Source organism: Ahaetulla prasina, chromosome 9 (genome assembly GCF_028640845.1).
Source record: "Ahaetulla prasina isolate Xishuangbanna chromosome 9, ASM2864084v1, whole genome shotgun sequence".
In the NCBI taxonomy this organism is placed as follows: domain Eukaryota; kingdom Metazoa; phylum Chordata; class Lepidosauria; order Squamata; family Colubridae; genus Ahaetulla; species Ahaetulla prasina.
The window spans coordinates 15,446,219-15,469,549 of record NC_080547.1 but is presented as its reverse complement, the minus strand read 5'-3'; the positions used below and the strand labels follow the sequence as shown (position 1 = coordinate 15,469,549).

The window sequence follows — 23,331 nt, the reverse complement described above, 5'->3', positions numbered from 1 at the left end:
CCCATGGTCGCATGATCAAAATTAGGATATTGGCAGCTGGTTCATATTTATGACAGTTGTAGTGTCCCGGGTCTCGTGATCCCCTTTCGCGACCTTCCGACAAACAAAGTCAATGGGGAAACCAGATTCACATTAACAACCGGGTTACAAACTTAACAGCTGCAAGGGTTCCCTTAACAACCGTGGCAAGGAAAGATTTTAAATGGGGCAAAACTCCCTTCACAACTGACTCGCTTAGTGGCAACGTAAATTACGGGCTCAAAGGTGGCCCGTAAGTTGACGCTATAATGCCCCACTCCACTTCATGGGAAAAAAAACTTTTTAAAAAGTGCTTTTAAGCAGCCTGGTTCGAACGGCTTCAGAGCGAGATCGATGGGACTTGAACCACCAGCCAAACAGGAGAGCCCTACCGGCCTGGCCATCAGTGTGTTGTGGCCTTCGCGATCCACGCTCAGCTCCTGGTCTTGCTCAGCCTCCCTCTCCAGCTGCTCCTCGTACTTCTTCATATCGTACTCCAGCTCGGCCGCCAGCTGCTTGTCCAGGGCGAAGACTTCCTTGATTTCGTTGCGATAGTCTTGCATCACCTCCTGAAGGAAAGTAAAAATAAAAGCAAAAGGATAGGAAAGGGTGGCTTTAAGTTGAGGTTGGGTTTTCTGAATGGATTTGAGTTGATTGATTGATTTAGTTAGTTAGTTTATATATCCTGCCTTTATTATTTTTATGAACAATTCAAGGTGCCAAACATATCTAAGGCTCCTTCTTCCTCTTAACTTCCCCCACAATGACAACCATGTGAGGTGACTAGGGAATTCTGGGAGTTGAAGTTCAAACATGGAGTTGCCAAAGTTGAAAACACTTCTATTGTTCTGACCTAGGCGCCCTTAAAAAGCAGGAAGCAGGAACTGGTCCCGGCAAGACCTCTTTTATTTACGTGACTGTGAATTCCTTTCATTCGCAGTCAGCAAGGCTTGTCCAAACAGTTTTTCAAAGGAATATTTATCAACACAAAAACTTTATCTCGCTTGGCAAGCTGCCACGTAACTTGTTTCCAAACGCAGAGTAAGGCAAAACTTGGCACAGAGTCTCTTGGAGTCACGAACAGAACTTTGCACTCTTGAAACCACCGAACGAACAAATTGCTTCCTGCAAAAGCCCCCTCCCCGTTCGCTCCAGTTTTGTTTCCTATGGGAGGAGTCAATCAACTCCAAGGCGTGGCTTTACTCCCAAGTCAACCCTGCTTCCTGAGTTGTCCTTGTCTTCTGGCAGCTCTGCGCATACGCACACTGGGAACCAGCTCCAGCTGTTCCTCTGCCTCGCTGCTATCTCCCTCTCTGCCTCCAACACAGAGCCCTTGTTCGAGCTTTCCCCAGCCCCCAGGTCTGGCCCATGGTCCTCCCCAATCTCCTCATTGTCTGACTGCTGCCAGCTCCCCTGACCACCGGCGGGCCACAACATAGCCCGCAATAGCACTTAGCAATAGCAATAGCACTTAGACTTACATACTGCTTCACAGAGCTTTACAGTCCTCTGTAAGCGGTTTACAGAGTCAACATCTTGCCCCCAAACAATTTGAGTCCTCGGAAGGATGGAAGGCTGAGTCAACCATGAGCCAGTGAGAATCAAACTGCTGGCATTTGGCAGAATTAGCTGGCATTCTAAGCACTGCGCCAATAAATAAAGTATTGTCTTAGCTAAATCAGGTTGACTACCTCTACACTTGGCTTCCATGGTGGACCATGGAACTTCCCACTACCTCACACGCTCCAGATGGGATAGCAATATTTTCCATGCGCTTCAGGAATGTGCTGCCCCCTGACTCAAATTTCAGTGGAGTATCCCCGGTTAGGAACATTTACCCGAAGGTAGTTCATGAGATCCTTCAACGCTGGAAGTTTGCTTTGCTCCAACAAGGTCTTCAGCGAAGTGATGATGGGAATGACGTTTTCGATGAAATTCTTCTTTTGGACCTAGAATTTGGATGGAACACGAAGAGATACGTTCAGGCAAAGAGGTCTGTCTACCCCAAACTATAGAGAGAGAGTACACAATGAAGAAAGCCTTTGTAGAGATGGGATCAACTTTTGAGTATTTGGAAACCGTTTCTGGACTTTGTGCTTGAAGCGGGGGGAAAAATGAAACTTTGCTTTTGGGTTTACCGATTAGATAGATTTGTTGTTATAGAAATGGCTAGTTTCTACTATTATGTCGAAGTAAAAAGCTGAGGTTAGATGTTAGTGTCTTATTCTGCTCCACCAAAGAGAGTCAGAAGTCAATGCCTTTTTTGTCTTTTTCCCCTTGCTTTCTCCTACTTTCCCCTTCCCTTTTCCCTTCTACGATTTACTTTTGTATTTTCATTGCATGCTATATTATAAACTAATATAGTTTAACTAACTCAGTAAGCTCAAACTGCCCAAGGAGCTGCTGATTCAGTTCTACAGAGGAATTATTGAGTCTGTCATTTGCACCTCTATAACTGTCTGGTTCGGTTCTGCAACCCAACAAGAAAAACACAGACTTCAGAGGATAATTAGAACTGCAGGAAAAATAATTGCTACCAACCTGCCTTCCATTGAGGACCTGTATACTGCACGAATCAAGAAGAGGGCTGTGAAAATATTTGCAGACCCCTCACATCCTGGACATAAACTGTTTCAACTCCTACCCTCAAAACGACGCTATAGAGCCCTGCACACCAGAACAACTCACACAACAAGAACAGTTTTTTCCCGAAGGCCATCACTCTGCTAAACAAATAATTCCCTCAACACTCTCAAACTATTTACTGAATCTGCACTACTATTAATCTTCTCATAGTTCCCATCACCAATCTCTTTCCACTTATGACTGTATGACTGTAACTTTGTTGCTGGTAATCCTTATGATTTATATTGATATATTGACCATCAATTGTGTTGTAAATGTTGTACCTTGATGAACGTATCTTTTCTTTTATGTACACTGAAAGCATATGCACCAAGACAAATTGCTTGTGTGTCCAATCACACTTGGCCAATAAAAATTCTATTCTATTCTATTCTAATAAAAAATTGAAAAATAAGAACGCTTCCAGGAATGGTGACTTGTAGCACGACGAGCAAGTTGGGAATTGAGGCGTCTCTTCCCCCTGAAACGGTCAATTATTTTGCTAAGGGGCAAGTAAAAAGGAACAACCCACTCCAAGTGGCACTATTTGTAAGACTCACTTGTGAAATCAGTTTCTTCTGGGCCACCTGCATGACGGCATTGGCCATGGCCAATTCATCTTCCTCCGGCTGGATGTCTTCTTCCGGTCTGGATCTCATGGCCGAGAGTTTGATCTCTTTGCAGCTCAAGATCTCAAAGGTATCCGAGAGCAGCTGGCTGGCTTCCATGTTGAGCGGGAGGAAGCCGTCCACAAAGCAGGCTGCAAATCGAATTTTGGAGAAAGGAAAGGGAGAATATGAAATGCTGAGCAGCTTTCTCGGATTTTTTTTTTAATTTGAATTTATATCCCGCCTTTCTCCGAAGACTCAGGGCGGCTTACAATGTGTTAAGCAATAGTCTTCATCCATTTGTATATTATATACAAAGTCAACTTATTGCCCCCAACAATCTGGGTCCTCATTTTACCTACCTTATAAAGGATGGAAGGCTGAGTCAACCTTGGGCTTGGAGGGACTTGAACTTGCAGTAATTGCAAGCAGCTGTGTTAATAACAGACAGACTTAGTCCGTTGAGCCACCAGAGGCCCCTTCTTCTTCTGATGAGAAGAAATGATCAGAAAGTCCAGTTGCCTCTTGAAAAAAACACCTTTGGGATGACCATGACCTAGAGCAGAGGGGTCAAACTCAAAGCCCGGGGGCCGGATTCGGTCCCCGGGGTGCTTAGATCTGGCTTACGGGGCTGCCCTGGACTGGCCTGCAATGCCTCTGCCAGTAAAAACAGAGCTCAGGAGGGTCCTCCCGAGCTCCATATTCACTGGCAGAGGGTTGCAGGAGGCAGTTGCAGCCGAAAACGGAGCTTGGGAGTCTGTTTTCATTGGCAAAGCGCTTGGGCCATAGGCACCCCCGACACGAGTGATGTTGTTGTGTCTGCGCCCCCCGAGCCGGGCCCCCTGCCATAAAAGTGACTTGGAAAGTGAGGGGGAAGGCCGTCAGGACTTACCTCGGGAGCACCGGCTTCCCTGGCTCAGCTCCAGGAGCCAAAGGCAGGCCAGGTGAGGAGATAACGAGGCCTCCGTCCCCTGACTCTTTCCCCCCCCCAGGCCACGCCTCCAGACCCGGCTGATGGCAATCAGGCCTGGCTGGACCCTAAGTTTCGTAGGCAGGAGAGGAGGGAACAACAGAAGCAGGGGTGGGGCAGGCCTAGGAAGTGCTGAGTCATGGAGCCACACCCCACAGGATATAAAGGCAGTGAGCACTGCTGTGTCTCTTCGTAGCAAGCAAATCAACTGATTAATTAAGAGCTGAAGTTTGTTCCTGAGAGACTCACTAGCGTCGAGGGAGATATCAGAGAACTTGGCAGACGTTCACTATTCTGCTGCCAGAGCTGATAGTGCCGGCTTACTAAGCCATCACTCGGACGGAGGTGAAGGAGGACAGAACAGACGTTGAGTTGGCCACACGCACCCTGGCCACGCACCCCCCAGGTTAAACACAACCTTGATGTAGCCCTCAATGAAATCGGGTTTGACACCTCTTACCTGGATGATGGAGATTCCCCGTCATCCAGGCTATGGGTGTCCCAAAGCTGCTTTTAGAGAACATGAATTGTGGCAGGAGGAAGCTACTCTCTCTCTCTCTCTCTCTCCCTTTGGATGTTCTTACAGAGAGCTGGGCATCCAGGCAGCAGAACGAGGCAATCACCATCAGTGATTGACCATCAGGGTTTCAAAACAAATGACTAGTCCATCCTCGTTTTTGGGACTTTTTTCGCCCTGGTTTTTTTGGGGGGGAAAAAACGGGCCGAAAAAAGCCTCGAAAATAGAACAAAAAAGCCTCAAAAACGGGACAAAAAAGCCTCGAAATTAGGCCAAAAAAGCTTCAAAAATAGGACAAAAAAGCTTCGAAAACGGGCCAAAAAAGCCTCGAAAACAGGACAAAAAAGCCTCGAAAATAGGCCAAAAAAGCCTCAAAAACAGGACAAAAAAGCCTCGAAATTAGGCCAAAAAAGCCTCAAAAATAGGACAAAAAAGCCTCGAAAACGGGACAAAAAAGCCTCAAAAATAGGCCAAAAAAGCCTCAAAAATAGGCCAAAAAAGCCTCGAAAATGGGACAAAAAAGCCTCGAAAATAGGACAAAAAAGCCTCGAAAATAGGACAAAAAAGCCTCGAAAATGGGACAAAAAGCCTCGAAAACGGGACAAAAAAGCCTCGAAATTAGGCCAAAAAAGCCTCAAAAGCAGAACAAAAAAAAAGCCTCAAAATAGGCCAAAAAAGCCTCGAAAATGAGCTGAAAAAAGACTAGAAAAGGTCCCCCAAAAAAGGTAGGCCAAAAACTTTTGTTGTTGTTGCTTTCCTCTTCTAAATTTAGGTGCATCTTATAGTCTGAAAAATACGGTAAGTCTTAAGTGTTATGTCAGCTATGAAATCATGCTAGGAGAGTTATCAGTAGCTGAGGATGGACCTCCCAGCTCTTCCTCTGAGCAAAGACAGGAAACCCGCAGCTAGGCACGGTTCCAGAGGTGGGTTTCAGCAGGTTCTGACCAGTTCTGGAGAACCGGTAGCGGAAATGTTTAGTGCGGAGAACCGATAGTAAAAATTCTGCCTGTCCCAAGTCCCAGATGATTGGCAGGGAATGGGGTTGTTGCACTAACCTTCCCCCGCCACGCCCACCAAGCCACACCCACAGAACCGGTAGTAAAAAATTTGAAACCCACCACTGCACGGTTCCAATCTGCATAGCAGGGCAGTTTTGTAAAAAGACCCTCTTATTTGGATACAGGTATCCAAATAAGGATCAGGGACGTGGTGGCTCAGGGGGTAAGACAGCCGAGGTTGTCGATTGAAAGGTCAGCAGTTCGGCGGTTCGAATCCCTAGTGCTGCCACGTAACGGGGTGAGCTCCTGTTACTAGTCCCAGCTTCTGCCAACCTAGCAGTTTCGAAAGCAGGTAAAAATGCAAGTAGAAAAAATAGGGACCACCTTTGGTGGGAAGGGAACAGCGTTCTGTGCGCCTTTGGCGTTGAGTCATGCCAGCCACATGACCATGGAGACGTCTTCAGACAGCGCTGGCTCTTCGGCTTTGAAACGGAGATGAGCACCGCCCCCTAGAGTCGGCAACGACTAGCACGTATGTGCGAGGGAAATCTTTACCTTTATCTTTGGGTTTGAATGCTCTAAAGCAGCAGCCCCCATCTTTTGCAGATTAGCAGCCCGCCTGGAGGGGAGAGGGGAACCGGGCAGCACAAGCCAGCACACTTGACTGCAAGTGTGTGCGTGCACTGGCTTGTGGCCCGGTTGCACACAGGCCACGACTCGGGGGGTCGGGGATACCCTGCTCTAAAGCTTCAGCCGTACCCAGGACGTTCTGGCTGATTTTGGAGGTGATGTTGAATCGCTGTTCGTCGGTAAAATGCTCCAGGAGGAACTTGTAGATCTGCATCCGGGACCCTTTGTTGGCTCTGCCCTTCAGGGAAAAGAGGTTCTTCTCCCTGTTGCAAGAGAAACGAAATCCAGGAGTTGAACCAAGACAAGCACAGAGTCACTCCCTGCATTCACTCATGGCAGGAGAGAGAGGCCCCTGAGGATGGTTAAAGTGGAGTTGTGGGGAAAACGCACCTGACAGCTCAACAACTGCACCTGACTGCTCTCCCCAGCGCAATTTCTCTGAAACAACCAGCCCTTGTAATTGTTCACAGGACGGCAGGAAAGAATAATTAAATGCACGGGAGAGGGAATCTACCATACCTTTTAGCGTGTAAGACACACTCCCCCCCCCAAAAGAAGGTGGAAATGTTGGTGTGTCTTATATAACGAATATAGCCATTTTTTGGCCTCCCGATACCCCGCCCTGCACATCCTGTTTTTGCCAAGGACAGCCCTCTTTGTCGCAAAAACGGGGCCAGCAGAGGGCTTGGGAGGCCTGCAGAGTGCTCCTGGAGGCTGGGGAGGGCAAAAATGTGATGCATGGCGAGGGGGGGGGGTTTGGGAGGCCAAAAACGGACCCGTTTTGTGCAAAAACAAGGGCGTTTTTGCTCTACCCAGACCTTAGGAGCATTCTGCAGGCCTCCCAAACCCTCTGCAGGCCCCGTTTTTGCGAAAAACGGGCCTGTTTCGCAAAAAACAGGGCCAGCAGAGGGCTTGGGAAGCCTGCAGAGTGCTCCTGGGGCCCGGGGAGGGCAAAAACTTTTTTCTTCTTCTTTACCTCTTCAAAATTTTGGTGCGTCTTTTACTCCAGTGCATCTTATAGTCCAAAAAATACGGTATTTAGTGTATTAAATTCAATTTCAATTCAGCTGAATGCTCCCTCTTGGCCCCACCAGCTCTTAAGAGTGTGGCCTGGGGATCCCCATTTGAAGACCCAACCCTGATTCTCAGCTAAAAAGAACTGTGATCCCTGAGCTACCTCAAAAGTCCTCTTCTCTAGAAGCAGGATATGTCTCCTTCCCAGGCCTCTTACCTGTCTCCAGTTTCAGCCCTTTTCTTCCCATGCATGGTCCAGATTGATTTTCCCCTTCTCTTCCTAGCAACTAAGTGGACTTCAAGCCAGGTTGGTCTACGTGATTAAGGCACCAGGTTAGAAAGTGGGAGGCTGTGAGTTCTAGTCCTGCCTTAGGCATAAAAGCCGGTTGGGTGACTTTGAGCTAATCACCAGGAGGCAGTGAATTCTAGTCCTGCCTTAGGTATGAAAGCCAGCTAGGTGACTTTGAGATAATCACCTGGTGCCAGTTTTTTTTTTTTTTTTTTTGGTTTACATTTATACCCCGCCCTTCTCCGAAGACTCAGGGCGGCTTACAGTGTATAAGGCAATAGTCTCATTCTATTTGTATATTTTTACAAAGTCAACTTATTGCCCCCCCAACAATCTGGGTCCTCATTTTACCTACCTTATAAAGGATGGAAGGCTGAGTCAACCTTGGGCCGGGCTCGAACCTGCAGTAATTGCAGGCTACTGTGTTCTTAATAACAGGCTTTACCAGCGTGAGCTAAACCGGCCCTAAACCAGTGAATTCTAGTCCTGCGTTCAGCATGAAAGCCAATTGGGAGTCTTTGGGCCAATCACTAGGAGACTGAGTTCCAGTCCTGCCTTAGCTATGAAAGCCAACTGGGTGACTTTGAGCCAATCACCAGGAGACTGTGAGTTCTAGTCCTGTCTTAGTTATGAAAGCCAACTGGGTGACTTTGAGCCAATCACCAGGAGACTGTGAGTTCTAGTCCTGTCTTAGTTATGAAAGCCAACTGGGTGACTTTGGGCTAATCACCAGGAGACTGTGAGTTCTAGTCCTGTCTTAGTTATGAAAGCCAACTGGGTGACTTTGGGCCAATCACCAGGAGACTGTGAGTTCTAGTCCTGCCTTAGCTATGAAAGCCAACTGGGTGACTTTGGGCCAATCACCAGGAGACTGTGAGTTCTAGTCCCATCACAGCCAGGAAATTCAACTGGTTGACTTTGGGCCAATCCACCTCCCAAGGTTGTCGTTGTGGGGAAAATAGGAAGAGGAAAGTATGTTCGCCACCTCGAGTTATTTGTAAAAGAAATAAAGGCGGGATGCAAATAAACAATATTCACGGACCTTTCGCTCTGGAGGAACTTGTTGTACTTCTCATGCCTCTCGTAGCCGTTGAAATGGAAGATGCATTCGATGAAGTGCTGGGAAAACATCGCCGGGTTCCTCTTGAGCAGGAGGTGCACCAAGCAGAACTTGACGAAGCTGGAGAGGGAGGGAAGGAGGGAGGCCAAGAAAACAACAGCACTGAAGAAAGGTCGGCAGTCCGGTGGTTCGAATCCCTAGTACAGGTCTCCTGCGTGAGCAGGGGGTTGGACTAGATGACCTCTAAGGTCCCTCCCAACTCTGTTACTGTTATTGCCTTTACAAGAAATAAATGCACTGCAGTCAGAAATCCCAGCTTCGGGGATTTTTTTGTTTTTTTTAAAGGAAAAAGTTCCCAGATACAAAATGGAGACGGATCCGAAGTCTGAAAAAAATGGCACGCTAAGGGTAGGAAGGACAGTGGAAGGATGAAGCGGCATTTCAAGGCACGAAGAGGCAAAGCTTCCTTGCTTGCGACCTTTATTTATTTGTTTTTATTTATTAATGCGTTATGAAATGTATCTGCCACCGATTTCCCCGTTGCAGCGAACTCTGGGCGGCTTTACGCCATAGAAAATGAGGTGTTAATGGTTTGCATTTGTTCATGAGGTTATCCGCTGTGTTCCATGGTTGTTGGGCTGGGTTTTTTTTAAAAAAACACTTTAACGTTTTTATGCTGTAAGCCGCCCAGAGATGTTGGAATCAAGAGGGGCACCAAATAAATTTCTAAATAAATAAATAGTAAATTCTTATTCTTATTCTATTCTATCCTATCCTAATTCTGCTTCAGTGCCCAAGTTTGCTCCATCTGAACCATATGGGATATGGGATATCACTCAGGGAATCCGTTATTACTGGACCTTTGGATGTGAAATCCTGATTGTTATTATTTTTAACATGGTCTGCTATTCTTATTCTATTCTGTTCTGTTCTATTCTATTCTTCATTCCAATATTTATTCTATTCTATTCTATTCTATTCTATTCTATTCTATTCTATTCTTCATTCCAATATCTATTCTATTCTATTCTATTCTATTCTATTCTATCCTATCCTATCCTATCCTAATTCTGCTTCAGTGCCCAAGTTTGCTCCATCATATGGGATATCACTCAGGGAATCCATTATTATCGGACCTTTGGATGTGAAATCCTGATTGTTATTATTTTTTAACATGGTCTGCAAGAGTAGCAGCCGCTTAATTTTCCCCATGAAGTATCAACCAAGAGTCGCAGACCATTCTCTACATTAAGGATGCTGGCATAATGCTAATGTGGGGAGGGGGGAATGGCACCCAGTGGAGTGACACCGAAGAAACCACAAACCAGAGCTGTGTTTAAACCCAAGGTCTCTCCTCTCCCAGTTCAGAAAATCTCCTCCAGTGGATCGCCTTGCTTAAAATGTTCTTAAAAACCAGGCAGACTGTTTCGGTGCCCTTCCCTTATCCTGAACTCTTTAGCAAAAGCTTTCAGGGCTCATCCTACAATTTTCCTTCTAATTATAATCCGGCATAATTAAAGGGAGAAATAACTCCATAGAACAGTAAACACTGTCAGTAATTACAATGTTTGAGGTAATTAACTAGTCACTCACGATAACTAAATCTTATTAAGAATGAGTCTACTTGCTTTGAGTCTGATCTTAGAACCTCAATATTTAGGGTGTTTTTTTTAAAAAAGAAAGAAAATGAATATTTCCCCCCCCCCTGTTCCCAGCCCAATATGTAGACTTTTATTGAAAAATATTCCCATTCTCAGCTGGGTAGTTTTTACATATAGTTCCTCAGAGGAGATGTTCATGGCTACAGACTAAACTTAATTACAGTAGCGGCCAAAATTGTGGAAACCTTTTGGGAAAAGTGTATTTTCTAAAACTAGCTCATAACACCACTTTTTTGGGGGAGTAGTACCATAAAATTATATATCAATGAAAAGATAATTTAATCAAGAATGTCATGCGATAACTTTTAGAAGGATTTGCTATTAGAATAGCCGTTACACTATGAAGAAGAAAAGTGAAACACGTAGAAAAAATTAGGTATACAGAAATTATCACCATACAAAAAATGAGATATACAAAAATTATCATCATGTCAGTTAATACTTTGTTGGGTAACCTTTAGCATGAATGACAGCCTTCATGACTGCATGAATCAAGAAGAGGGCTGTGAAAATATTTACAGATCCCTCACATCCTGGACATAAACTGCTTCAACTCCCACCCTCAAAACGACGCTATAGAGCACTGCACATCAGAACAACTAGACACAAGAACAGTTTTTTCCCGAAGGCCATCCCTCTGCTAAACAAATAATTCCCTCAACACTGTCGAACTATTTACTAAATCTGCACTATTAATCTTCTCATCGTTCCCATCACCCATCTCCTTCCACTTATGACTGCATGACTATAACTTTGTTGTTGGCAATCCTTATGATTTTTATTGATATTGTTTCCTGATTGCTTATTTGTACCCTATGATTATCATTAAGTGTTGTATCATTAAGTGTTAAATTTGTATCCTATGACCATCATTAAGTGTTGTAAGTGTTGTACCTTGATGAAAGTATCTTTTCTTTTATGTACACTGAGAGCATATGCACCAAGACAAATTCCTTGTGTATCCACACTTGGCCAATAAAAAATTCTATTCTATTCTATTCTATTCTATTCTATTCTATTCTATTCTATTCTATTCTATTCTATTCTATTCTATTCTATTCTTACAATGTCTTCCCATGGAGTGAACCAAGTCTTTTACTTCTGCAGCTGTTATAATGTGAAACTCAAGTTTGATTGCTTCTATTAAGTGGGTTTTATTGCTGGGCCGCTTCTGACTAATAAGATTTCTTTAGGCGGCTCCATAGATTTTCAATTGGGTGAAGGTCTGGGCTATTCCCAGGCCTTCTAGCAGTGAAAGAGGATTATCTTGAAACTCACCAAAAAAAAAAAAAAAAAAAGTGGTGTTATTAGCCATCAAAACTCAAAAATACACTTTTCCCAAAAGGTTTCCACAACTTTGGCCATTACTGTATATAAACAAGACTTTTGAAGTGAGGAGGGTGAATCTGCAAGACGGAACACAAAACTAAGTATGGAAGTTGGAAAATTAAATCCCATTGGGCGAAAGGTTCATACAGGCAGCCCTCAACTTATGACCACAATTGAGCCCCGCATTTCTGTCACTAAGTGAGACGTTTGTTAAAGTGAGCTTTGCCCCATTTTACGGCCTTCCTTGCAACGACTGAAAGTGATTCGCTGCGTTTTGTTACGCTAGTCACACAGTGAAGTGAAACTGGTTTTCCCCTGTTGACGTTACAGTTTACAGATTAACAGAGTTGGAAGGGACCTTGTAGGTCATCGAGTCCAACCCACTGCCGAAGCAGAAGACCCTACACCGTTTCTGACAGATGGCAGTCCAGTCTCTTCTTGAAAGCCTCCAGTGATGAAGCTCCCACAACTTCTGAAGGCAACTTCTGTTCCATGGGTTGATTGTTCTCGCTGTCAGAAAATTCCTCCTTATTTCCAGGTTGAATCTCTCCTTGATCAGTTTCCATCCATTGTTCCTTGTCTGGCCTTTGGGTGCCTTGGAAAGCAGCTTGACCCCCTCCTCTCTGTGGCAGCCCCTCAAATATTGAAAGACTGTTAACATGTCTCCCCTCCTTCTCTTCACTAGACTAGACCAATTCCTGCAACTGTTCTCCATACTTGGGTATGCCTTTAAAAATAGTGGCGCGTGCCATGGTGGAAAATGCCTTATCCTCCTCTTTCTGTACATAGACTCCAGCATAGACTCCGGAACCATTGTTATTTTTTATTTTTTTTTACTGTACTTTAATGCAAGTTTACACAATGGACTGAAAAGCCCCACAAGTACAGTTGCCTAGTATTTGTTTAAAGAACGATCCCGAGCATAAATAAAGCAGCGGGTATCAACGCCTCCTGCTTTTTAAGCAAACACCACCAATCTAAACTAGATTTCAGCCAAGCGAAGGCAAACGATATAGCACTGTACTTCCCCCTGCTGGAAAGATATGGGACGAAACAGCCCTAAATTCAGACACTGTGGAGAAAGCAAAAGTTAGTTGGCTCCCTGTATCGTCATCGTTATTAAAAATGGTTTGTTTCTTAAAAGATGTTCCCAGTCTCACTAATCACTCTAGAGAAGAGGGCTTAAGAATTCTTGGTGGAGTGGAGTGGAGTGGAGTGGAGAGGAGAGGAGAGGAGAGGAGAGGAGAGGAGAGGAGAGGAGAGGATGCAGGATAGGATAGGCTAGGCTAGGCTAGGCAAGGGTAGGATGCGGGAGAGGAAAGGAGACGAGAGGAGATGATGCGGGAGAGGAGAGGGAGGGAGGGAGGGAGGGAGGGAGGAAGGAAGGAAGGAAGGAAGGAAGGAGAGTTATCTGGTTTGACTGTAATAAATATTTGATTTAATAAAAGAATGTATGCTTTCTCTAGTACCCTAATGCATGCAGGGCTTAAAAGAATTAAAGGCAAAAGAAAGAAAGAAAAAAAGAAAGAAAGAAAGAGAGAAAGATGGAAGGGAGGGAGGAAAGAAAGAAAGAAGAAAAAGAAAGAAGGAAGGAAGGAGAGTTATCTGGTTTGACTGTAATAGATATTTGATTTAATAAAAGAACGTATGCTTTCTCTAGTACCCTAATGCATGCAGGGCTTAAAAGAATTAAAGGCAAAAGAAAGAAAGAAAGAAAGAAAGAAAGAAAGAAAGAAAGAAAGAAAGAAAGAAAGAAAGAAAGAAAGAAAGAAAGAAAGAAAGAAAGAAAGAAAGAAGGAAGAAAGGAAGGAAGGAAAGAAAATAAAGAAAGAAGGAAGGAGAGAGAGAGAGAGAGAGAGAGAGAGAGAGAGAGAGAGAGAGAGAGAGAGAATGAAGATCTATATTTCTAAAAAACTGCCTGAAGGACAAAAGGCTTAGCTGGAACCTTCTGCCAGATTTTCAAAAGGAAAGGAGACACCACCAAGTTTCGAAGCCTACCAACTTCCGAAAGATCTTCCTTACCTGGCAATTTCTGGATTGGGATCCACCAAAACGCTGACGAACCTGAAGAAGAGACAGCCTTTCCATTTCACAAATTCTTCCTAATCAAAACCAAAACGGCAGAACCATTAGCCCTTCGGATAGAAAAGGTGGATACCATCTTCCCTAAAATATATATCTACATTTGCTCAAAGCCGCAAACATTTCCCCAAACCCCTGCAATCTTTCCTGTTTCGGAAGTTCTTTTTAGCCTTTCAAAGAGGGCATCTTTGAATTAACTGCACAACGATCGTCCTGAGTCCATACCAGGAAAGGTGAATTCCAGGTTTTTGTTCCTAATGAAAATGTAGCACCTTGTGATTGGGGCTGAAAGGCGAAAGCAGTATCCTCCGTCCCATATTTGGGTAGACCTGATAAAAAAACGCTTAATCTCTCCCCTGGTATAGCCGACAAAGCGACGAGAACCCACGGCTTAGAGGTTAATACATCTACCTAATATGTAAGTAGTCTGGGTTCAAATCCCAGAAGGGCATGATGAGAGCTAAATAGCTTGAAATAGATCTATAGAACAGAATAGAATAGAATTTTATTGGCCAAGTGTGATTGGACACACAAGGAATTTGTCTTGGTGCATATGCTCTCAGTGTACATAAAAGAAAAGATACGTTCATCAAGGTACAACATTTACAACAACATATTAGTCTCCCTTTATTTCTTTGCCGGTAAATATAAATTCGGCAAGGCTGTAAACTGTCGCCCTGCCTATTTAACTTATATGCAGAGCACAGCATGAGAAAGGCAGGGCTAGATGAATCGCCAGTTGGAATTAAGATTGCCAGGAGAAATATCAACAACCGCAGATATTCAGATGATACCACTCTAATGGCAGAAAGCGAAGAGGAACTAAAGAGCTGTCTGATGAGGGTGAAGAAGGAGAGTGCAAAAGTTGGCTTGAAACTCAACATTAGGAAAACTAAGATCATTGTATCCGGCTTCTCAATTCCTGGTAAATAGATGGGGAAGAAATGAAAGAAGTGACTGATTTTATTTTCCTGGGCACCAAGATCACCGCAGATGGGGACTGCAGCCAAGAAATTAAAAGACACTTGCTCCTGGGGAGGAAAGCTATGGCAAATCTAGACAGCATACTAGACATCACCCTGAGACATCACCCTGCCAACAAAAGTGTATATAGCCAAGGCTCTGGTTTTCCCAGTTGCAATGTATGGCTGTGAAAGTTGGACCATAAGAAGGGCAGAGCACCAAAGAATTGAGGCCTTTGAACTCTGGTGCTGGAGAAGACTCCTGTGAGTCTCTGGACTGCAAGGCGATCCAACCGGTCAGTTGTAGAGGAAATCAACCCTGACTGCTCTTTAGAAGGCCAGATCCAGAAGAGGAAACTCAAATACTTTGGCCACCTAATGAGAAGGAAGGACTCACTGGAGAAGAACCGAATGCTGGGAACGATTGAGGGCAAAAGAACGGGATGGCAGAGAACGAGGTGGCTGGATGGAGTCACTGAAGCAGTAGGCGTGAGCTCAAATGGACTCCGGGTGATGGCAGATGACAGGAAGGCCTGGAGGAACATTGTCCATAGAGTCGCAATGGGTAGGACATGACTTCGCAACTAAAAACAACAAAATATAAATTCGTGTTGTGGTCCGCCAGCAGCCTGCGGAGCTGGCAGTGGAATTGGACAGTGAGGAGACTGGGGAGGACAATGAGTCAGGGGAAGGCCCGGAAGAAGGCTCTGCATCAGAGGCAGAGATGGGCCATCTGGCAGTGATGCGTGGACTCTGGAGCCTCCGAAGGCGGACAGCAGAGAGGCAGAGGAACAGGAGGAGCCTGTTCTTGATGCACACATGTGAAGAGCTGCCAGAAGGCAAGAGCAGCTAAAGCAAAAAGGACGTCTTGGGAGTAAGGCCAGGAGATGATTGGCCCCTCCCATAAGGCTTAAAAAAGCAGCAACGGCTCTTGGGTTTTTTGTGGGAAAGCAACGTTGCAATTGTTTCTTATCTCCTGCTTCTGAACTTTGTGGGGTTCCTGTCAAGAAAAGCTTTTGGCAGGGTGCCAAAGAAGACAAAGGTTTGTGAAAAAGCCGAAGGACTTTTTCTGAAGGATTTTGTTTTGGAATTCATTTGGACTAAGCTCAGAATGAAGTAATTCTCAGCTGCTCTAATAAAATATGTTTGTTTAGGACTGATTGCGTCTGGTAATAACTACTTGGGCCTAGGTCACAACAATTCAACACCCTGTGCTACGTTTTCCTGAAAGCTGAGCACGCTGAGTAGACAACGAAGAAGCTTAAATTTCGGCTTTGTGCTTTTCCCTCACCTGCAAGAGATTCGTAAGGAGGATGAGCGTCTGTTTCCGTATGAATGGTTCCGGATCCTTCAGGCAGATGGCAATGTTGGGAATATATCTGTCCACCATGGTGGTGTAGCGGATGCAGAGGTCGCACATCACAATCACCACATTGTTGCGGATGGCCACGTCCTTGGACACCTCCAGCTCGCGAGCCAAGGCCGCGATGCAGTTCTTCGCCAGGTCCTCGTGCTGCAGGCATAGCTTTCCTGTCACAAAGGAGAGCAGCAAAAGGAAAAGAAAGGCCTGAGGTCTGGAAATGGTTAAGGAGAGAAAACCAGAGGAGAGACAAAGCTGAAATGGGAGAGTGGAAAAGGAGAACCTTGGAACCGATCTCAGCCGTCAGGAGTCCAGTTTGATTCTTAAGGCTACGTTAAGTTTGATTAGTGGCTCTTGGGCCGCTCATTCTCTCCTAAACCACTTCGTATCACTGGATTTTGAAATGTCATGGAATATTTGCCTTGGACTGCCTTTGGCAAGACCTTGCTACTGGGAGAGTAAACCTTTAGGGTGTTCTGACCTAGGCTCCCTTAAAAAGAAGAGAAGAGAAGAGGGAAGGGAAGGGAAAGGAGGAGAGAGAAGAGAAGAAAAGAGGGAAGGGAAGGGAAGGGAAGGGAAGGGAGGAGAGGAAAGAGGAGAAGAAAAGAGGGAAGGAAAGGGAAGGGAGGGGAGGAAAGAGGAGAGGAGAGGAGAAGAGGGAAGGAAAGGGAAGGGAGGAGAGGAAAGAGGAGAGGAGAGGAGAAGAGAAGAGGGAAGGGAGGAGAGGAGAGAGAAGAGAAGAGGGAAGGAAAGGAAAGGGAAGGGAAGGGAGGAGAGGAAAGAGGAGAGGAGAGGAGAAGAGAAGAGGGAAGGAAGGGAGAAGAGAAGAAAAGAGGGAAGGAAAGGGAAGGGAGGAGAGGAGAGGAGAGAGAGAAGAAAGAGGGAAGGAAAGGGAAGGAAGGGAGGAGAGGAAAGAGGAGAGGAGAGGAGAGGAGAGGAGAGAGAGAAGAAAAGAGAAGAGGAGAAGAGGGAAGGGAGGAGAGGAGAGAGAAGAGAAGAGGGAAGGAAAGGGAAGGGAAGGGAAGGGAGGAAAGAGGAGAAGAAAGGAGAGGAGAGGAGAGGAGAGGAGAGGAGAGGAGAAGAGAAGAGAAGAGAAGAGAAGAGAAGAGAGGAGAAGAGGGTAGGGAAGGGAGGATACGAGACGAGACCAAAAACAGAATATTCATTCCGATTGTCTTGCTGTCTATTGTCTTCATTTGGAAACACAGAGGATACAATTTTAAGATATGCAAACACGCGATATCAGTGGATTCTAAAGAAAAGAAAAGAGGGCATATGGCAAGCCTTCTCCCCTCTCTCCCCCCAAAAAATCCCTAGGCGAATCCATTACTCCTACCCAGAGTAATAAATGCATGGGCTCTGACAGTAGAAGGCATCACGGACCCTCGGAATTGCGACAACGGTTGAGATGCTGGGAGGTCCTCATTCTCCGCAGGGCTGGACACTAGAAAACAACACACACACACACACACACACACAAATAAAGAAAGGACTTTTGGGATAGGAGGCAGGCCACGCCCTCTGCCAGATGGTCATCCAAAGGAGGAGAAAGAGCTTACACTGTTCCATGTTGTCAGGACTAGCCAAGAGGGATTGGATCAACATGAAGACGCGTCTGTTCACTTTGGCTGGACAGAGCTGCGCAATCTCACCCAAGGTGAAGAGGTGCCTCACCTGCCAAGTGAAACAAAGCCATAAACTGGGAAGAGAATCTTAAATTGGTATTAAAATACTATTAGGTGAAAGTCTAAGAGTGGTGCGGTGGCTTAAGAGGTGGAGCTCTCGCTTCAACAATCAGGAGGCTGTGAGTTCGACCCTAGGTAGAGAGGCATAAGGAGAATCTATCTGCTGAACAAAACTCCGCATTGGCGACAGGAAAGGCATCTGGCCAGTAAACACTCTTGCTAGCTCTATTCAGTTGCCCAGAGTCCGCCCCGCAAGGGATTATGGGGTTGTTAAATGATGATGATTCCTTGAAAGTCTAGTTAATGGAGAGAAGGGGTTGCCTTGACAAATCTTTTATTAAGGCTTCCTCCGGTGGGCTGGCTAAGCCCCAAAATTTGATATTCAGAGTTCAACCACTCACAACCCCGCTGGTTTTATTTACCAAGACGTCCTCTTGCAGCTCTTCCGTGCCAAACTCTCGGAGGACTATTTTTGAGATATATTGCTCACAGGTCGGTAAAAGATCTCCACACAGGTTGTTCAGCAGCTCCTGTCCAAACATGACACGGGTGGAATTTGAGTAAATGTTTGCCGAGTTAACACAGCAACCTTCCCCAGGATCCCACTTCTTTGTGGCTAGGAGGATGGCTGTGTCTATGGAAAGATTAAGTTATCCAGCCTAGGGCGATCTACCTCCACCTGGATCAGCATTTAGGTACTTGGAAATGCTCCTGGATCGGACCGGATCACGTGATCCGGTAGCGATCGTGGCCGGTAGTTTGGCGATCCGGTAGCGATGGTGGAGCGAAGTTCCGCCCACCCACCCAAGCGTCATTACTTCCTGGTTTTAACCAGGAAGTAATGTGTTTTTTACCTTCTGCGCATGCAAAGGTTTTGCGCATGCGCAGGTCTGCGCACGCATGTAATTATTTATTTATTTATTTATAATTCAATTTTTATGCCGCCCTTTTCCCGAAGGACTCAGGGCGGTTTACAGCCATATTAAAATAACAGATATAAGTAACAATATAAAATCAAATTAAAACCAAATATTTAATGGCCTAATCAACTTAAAACGGTCAAAGACCGATTTAAAACCCATTTAAAATTACACTAAAATATTCCTTTCAAACATATTTTCTTAGGCTAGTCCCGCTCGATGAAATAGTAGAGTCTTCAGTTCACGCTCGAAGGCCCGGAGGTCGGGGAGTTGACGTAAAACCCAGAGGCAGCTCGTTCCACAGGGCCGGTGCTGCCACAGAGAAGGCCCTCCCCCTGGGGGTCGCCAACCGACATTGCTTGGTCGACGGCACCCTGAGGAGGCCTGCTCTGTGGGAGCGCACAGGTCGTTGGGAGGCTGTCGGCGGCAGAAGGCGGTCTCGTAGATAGCCCGGTCCTAAGCCATGGAGCGCTTTAAAGGTGGTAACCAACACCTTTAAATGCACGCGTGGCGAATGCACTTCGAAACCGGTAAGGAAGGTAACTAGATTTCACCCCTGGTACTTAGTTGTCTATAGAGATTCTCAGTCCTCCAGGTCATGGTTGTCCCATAGCTGGACTTTCTGTTTTTCCTTGAAGATGTTTCGCTTCTCATCCAAGAAGCTTCTTCAGCTCTGACTGGATAGTGGGGGAATGGAAGGATTTATACTCCTTGCAGACAGCTGGTCATTTGCATCCTTTTAGAGGGTCGTTGAGGCCACCTGGAAGTTTATCGAAGAGGCCATCTATGACAAAATTGAACAGCCCCTTCTCTCAACAGAGGGGAAGGGATGCGACATCATCTATCTCCAGTCTACAACACAGTCCTTTCAAAAGTTATAAGAAGGCTCCACGCCCATTTGCACCACTCAGGTGACCCTGACGACACAGATAAACCTCCAGGTGGCCTTAATGACCTGCTTAAAGGATGCAAATGACCAGCTGTTTGCAAGGAGTATAAATCCTTCCATTCCCCACTATCCTGAAGATGCTTCTTGGAAGAGAAGTGAAACATCTTCAAAGAAAAAAAAAACGAAGTCCAGTTGCCTCCTGAAAAAAGGCACATTTGGGACATAAAATCCAGAGTTTTGAAGAAGACTCGGCGAGTCTCACCTGCATCTCCTTTGGGGCATCTGTGACGGCCTGGCTAAGTTTCTGCAGAGTTTCGATAGCTGAGCTGATCGCCTCCAAAGGACACTGGAAGTCTTGCAGCCAACATTTGAGATCATCTGCAAAAGAAGGCCAACCCCCCCAGAGTAAATGGGCATTGCGGGCGGTGGTGAAATCTGAACCGGTTTGCCACCGGTTCACTGGCTGCGCATGTGTGCCAAACATGTGCAGTGCACACCAAACGACAGAAAAAGGAGGCTTGGCAAGGTAAGTAAGGGGCCTCTGCGGCTCAGACTGCTAATGCAGTCTGTTATTAACAGCAGCTGCTTGCAATTACTGCAGGTTCTAGTCCCACCAGGCCCAAGGTTGACTTAGCCTTCCATCCTTTATAAGGTAGGTAAAATGAGGACCCAGATTGTTTGGGGCAATAAGTTGATTTTGTATATAAATATACAAATAGGATGAAGACTATTGCTAACATAGTATAAGCCGCCCTGAGTCTTCGGAGAAGGGCGGGATATAAATGCAAATAATAATAATAAAAAAAGTAGAACAGCGAGAGGGGGAATCAGCTGTGCTGTACAATTTATTTACTAGAAAGCAGGATTTCCTGCTCTGTAGCAATTTTAAATCACGCGGCACAGCTGACCGTCGGAAATACTGGTTCAGAGGAACCGTTAGCTTTCTTTTAATACCGGTTCGCCTGAATCGGTAGTTTTTATCACTATCAGTTCTCCTGAACCGGTGCGAACTGGTAGCATTTCTTCACTGGTTGCGGGGCATAGACAATCCTTCCGTGTCACCACAAAGAAGAATGTATAAGATAGACCGTTGCTTTCAGAAAAGTACCCTCCCAAATGACTATTTAGTGAGTTCTCACTCATTAGCCTGCTCTGGATGCTGTTAGGCAGGTGTCTGGCAACATTTCCAATCACACTGAGGATGTGCACCATGGTCTCCAGGTTGGCTTCGGGCTGTCTGGAAAATGGAGAAGAATGAAGTGATCAATGAGTCCACTTCTCACTCATGATTGAAAGCATCTAGATTCACGTGGCTCATTTGTACCAGGGCTCATTTGACCCTGGGCCATAAACCAATGCCTGGGGTCAACATGCTAGGCCAGGGGTCCCCAAACTTGGGAACTTTAAGACTTGTGGACTTCAACTCCCAGAATTCTTCAGCCAGACTGAGGAATTCTGGGAGTTGAAGTTGTGCTGCGGTGTGGCTCAGGCTGTAAGACAGCCTGTTTTTAAAGACAGCTGCTTGCAATTACTGCAGGCTCGAGTCCCACCAGGCCCAAGGTTGACTCAGCCTTCCATCCTTTATAAGGTAAGTAAAATGAGGACCCAGATTGTTGGGGGGGCAATAAAAGTTGACTTTGTAAATATATACAAATAGAATGAGACTATTGCCTTACACAATGTAAGCCGCCCTGAGTCTTCGGAGAAGGACGGGATATAAATGTAAATACATTTTTAAAAAAGTTCATAAGTCTTAAAAGTTGCTGTCAGGGTTCCAAGTAATACACCCATAGCAACCAGAACTCTGTGGCAGGCAGATTCCTCCAAGAATAGTTTTATTGGATATATCATATTGGCACAGGCTGGTGAAAACCGACTCTGAATGTTCCCGCGGTTTTCACCTAATTAAAAGTTTCCCCCCTTCCCCAAACAATCAATCACATGGTCCAGTAAAGGTACTGTCTGGTTGCCTGGTAACTTCACTTCTCTCTCCGACCACCGGTGGGAATGTCCTTGGTTCTCAGGTGAAATTATTTTGCTTTGCCTACATACCCCAACTATCTCTATTTCCACCATCACCCCATCCCTCAGCTCCAGTGTGGCAACCCTAAAGCCTCAAAATGGCCTCGGTCAGGTCAGCTTCAGGGTTGATAAGTTTGGAGCCCTCGGTGTTAGGCCAAAATCAGAGGAAGCACTGATTGTCATATAACCATGCCATGTAACACCTATCCTGCGCAGACTGCACTGGCTGCCTGTTGTCTTCCAGGTGCGCTTCAAGGTGTTAGTTACTATCTTTAAAGCGCTTCATGGCTTAGGACAGGGATACCTACGGGACCGTCTACTGCCAACGTCTATCTCCCAATGACCGGTGCGCTCTCACAGAGAGGGGCTCCTCAGGGTGCCGTCAGTCAAGCAATGTCGGCTGGCGGCCCCCAGGGGGAGGGCCTTCTCTGTGGGGGCTCCTACCCTATGGAACGAGCTTCCCCCTGGACTCCGACAAATACCTGACCTTAGGACCTTCCGCCGCGAACTTAAAACCTACTTATTTCGTCTTGCTGGACTCGCTTAAATTTTAAATTATCAAATTGATTTTATGGGTTTTAAATTTTTTGTAAATTTTAGAGGGTAATATTTTATCTATAAGTAGCCATATCAAATAGGTTTTTTAAGGGTTGTTTTTAGTTTTGTATTGTTGTTTTCTTTCTGTATTTTATTCTTGGCTGTACACCGCCCTGAGTCCTTCGGGAGAAGGGCAGTCTATAAATAAAAATATTCTATTCTATTCTATTCTATATTTTAACTCCAGCCATGTGCTTGCTCCTGCTTTCGCGCGAGATTTCACTCACCTGCTGATGCTGTCCCAGGCATCAGTGATTTTGGAATAGTCCAACTTGGGTGAGGAACCAGCCACTTTTGCCAATAACATCCAAGCAGCTGCGGAACGCTCGGTTTCGGTGTGGGAGATGACGCCGTTAATGAACGAAGAGGAGAATTTGTTCTTCTGAGCCAAAATGTGGAAAGCTTTGCTTAAATAGCGGCTGAGAGAGAGAGAGAGAGAGAGAGAGAGAGAGAACAATCAATCATAAGGGCCTTTTGCATTCGGGGGATGCCACGGTCACTGAATTTCACCATTGCCAGAATGCCAAACTCCATTAACTTGCTGTTCGTTTTGTCCAGAGAAACTGCAACCTTTTAACTAAGATGCGTGAAAAGAGGTTGATTAATGAAGCTAGCTTATTTTAATAAACCTAATGTAGGATGGATGTAATTAATCTAACTAGGAGTCCTGGTGGCACGGTGGTTAGAATGTAGTATTGTAGCTCAATCTTCGTTCGAATCTGATGGGAGTCAAGGCGGTGGTGAAATGTAAAATTTGTTACTACCGGATCTGTGGGCGTGGCTTGGGGGGGGGTTAATGTGACTGGGTGGGCATGACCAACTTTAAAAAAAAACCAAAAAACTTTTAAAAGCATTTTTTCTACCATCTCTTCAGCTGATCCCAGCTGAGTTGCCTGATCGTCACAACCTATTAAAAGCATTTTTACAGCCTCTTCAGCCGAAGAGGTTGTAGAAAAAATGCTTTTAAAAGGCTGTAATGATTCCAGCTGAGCCGCACGATCATCAGAGGCTTTTTTTTTTTTAACTTTTAAAAGCATTTTTTCAGCTGAAGAAAAATGCTTTTAAAAGTAAAAAAAAAAAAACCTCTGATGATTG

General features: G+C 45.3%; 1 protein-coding gene across 3 annotated transcripts in view; it reads right to left on the bottom strand.

Annotated features, from left to right (window-relative positions):
• NCAPD3 (non-SMC condensin II complex subunit D3) overlaps positions 1-23,331 on the bottom strand; it is a 71,841-nt gene that overhangs the window by 6,291 nt on the left and 42,219 nt on the right. For all 3 annotated transcript variants that reach the window (XM_058193993.1, XM_058193994.1, XM_058193995.1), the window contains 13 exons: positions 22,464-22,655; positions 20,757-20,854; positions 19,880-19,995; positions 18,231-18,338; positions 17,683-17,797; positions 17,460-17,567; positions 16,055-16,293; positions 13,742-13,821; positions 8,712-8,849; positions 6,496-6,629; positions 3,204-3,403; positions 1,857-1,967; positions 411-587 (listed from right to left, as the gene is read on the bottom strand). In XM_058193993.1, the coding sequence (XP_058049976.1) occupies positions 411-587; positions 1,857-1,967; positions 3,204-3,403; positions 6,496-6,629; positions 8,712-8,849; positions 13,742-13,821; positions 16,055-16,293; positions 17,460-17,567; positions 17,683-17,797; positions 18,231-18,338; positions 19,880-19,995; positions 20,757-20,854; positions 22,464-22,655 (1,816 nt within the window). The remainder of the gene's footprint in view (positions 1-410; positions 588-1,856; positions 1,968-3,203; positions 3,404-6,495; positions 6,630-8,711; positions 8,850-13,741; positions 13,822-16,054; positions 16,294-17,459; positions 17,568-17,682; positions 17,798-18,230; positions 18,339-19,879; positions 19,996-20,756; positions 20,855-22,463; positions 22,656-23,331) is intronic.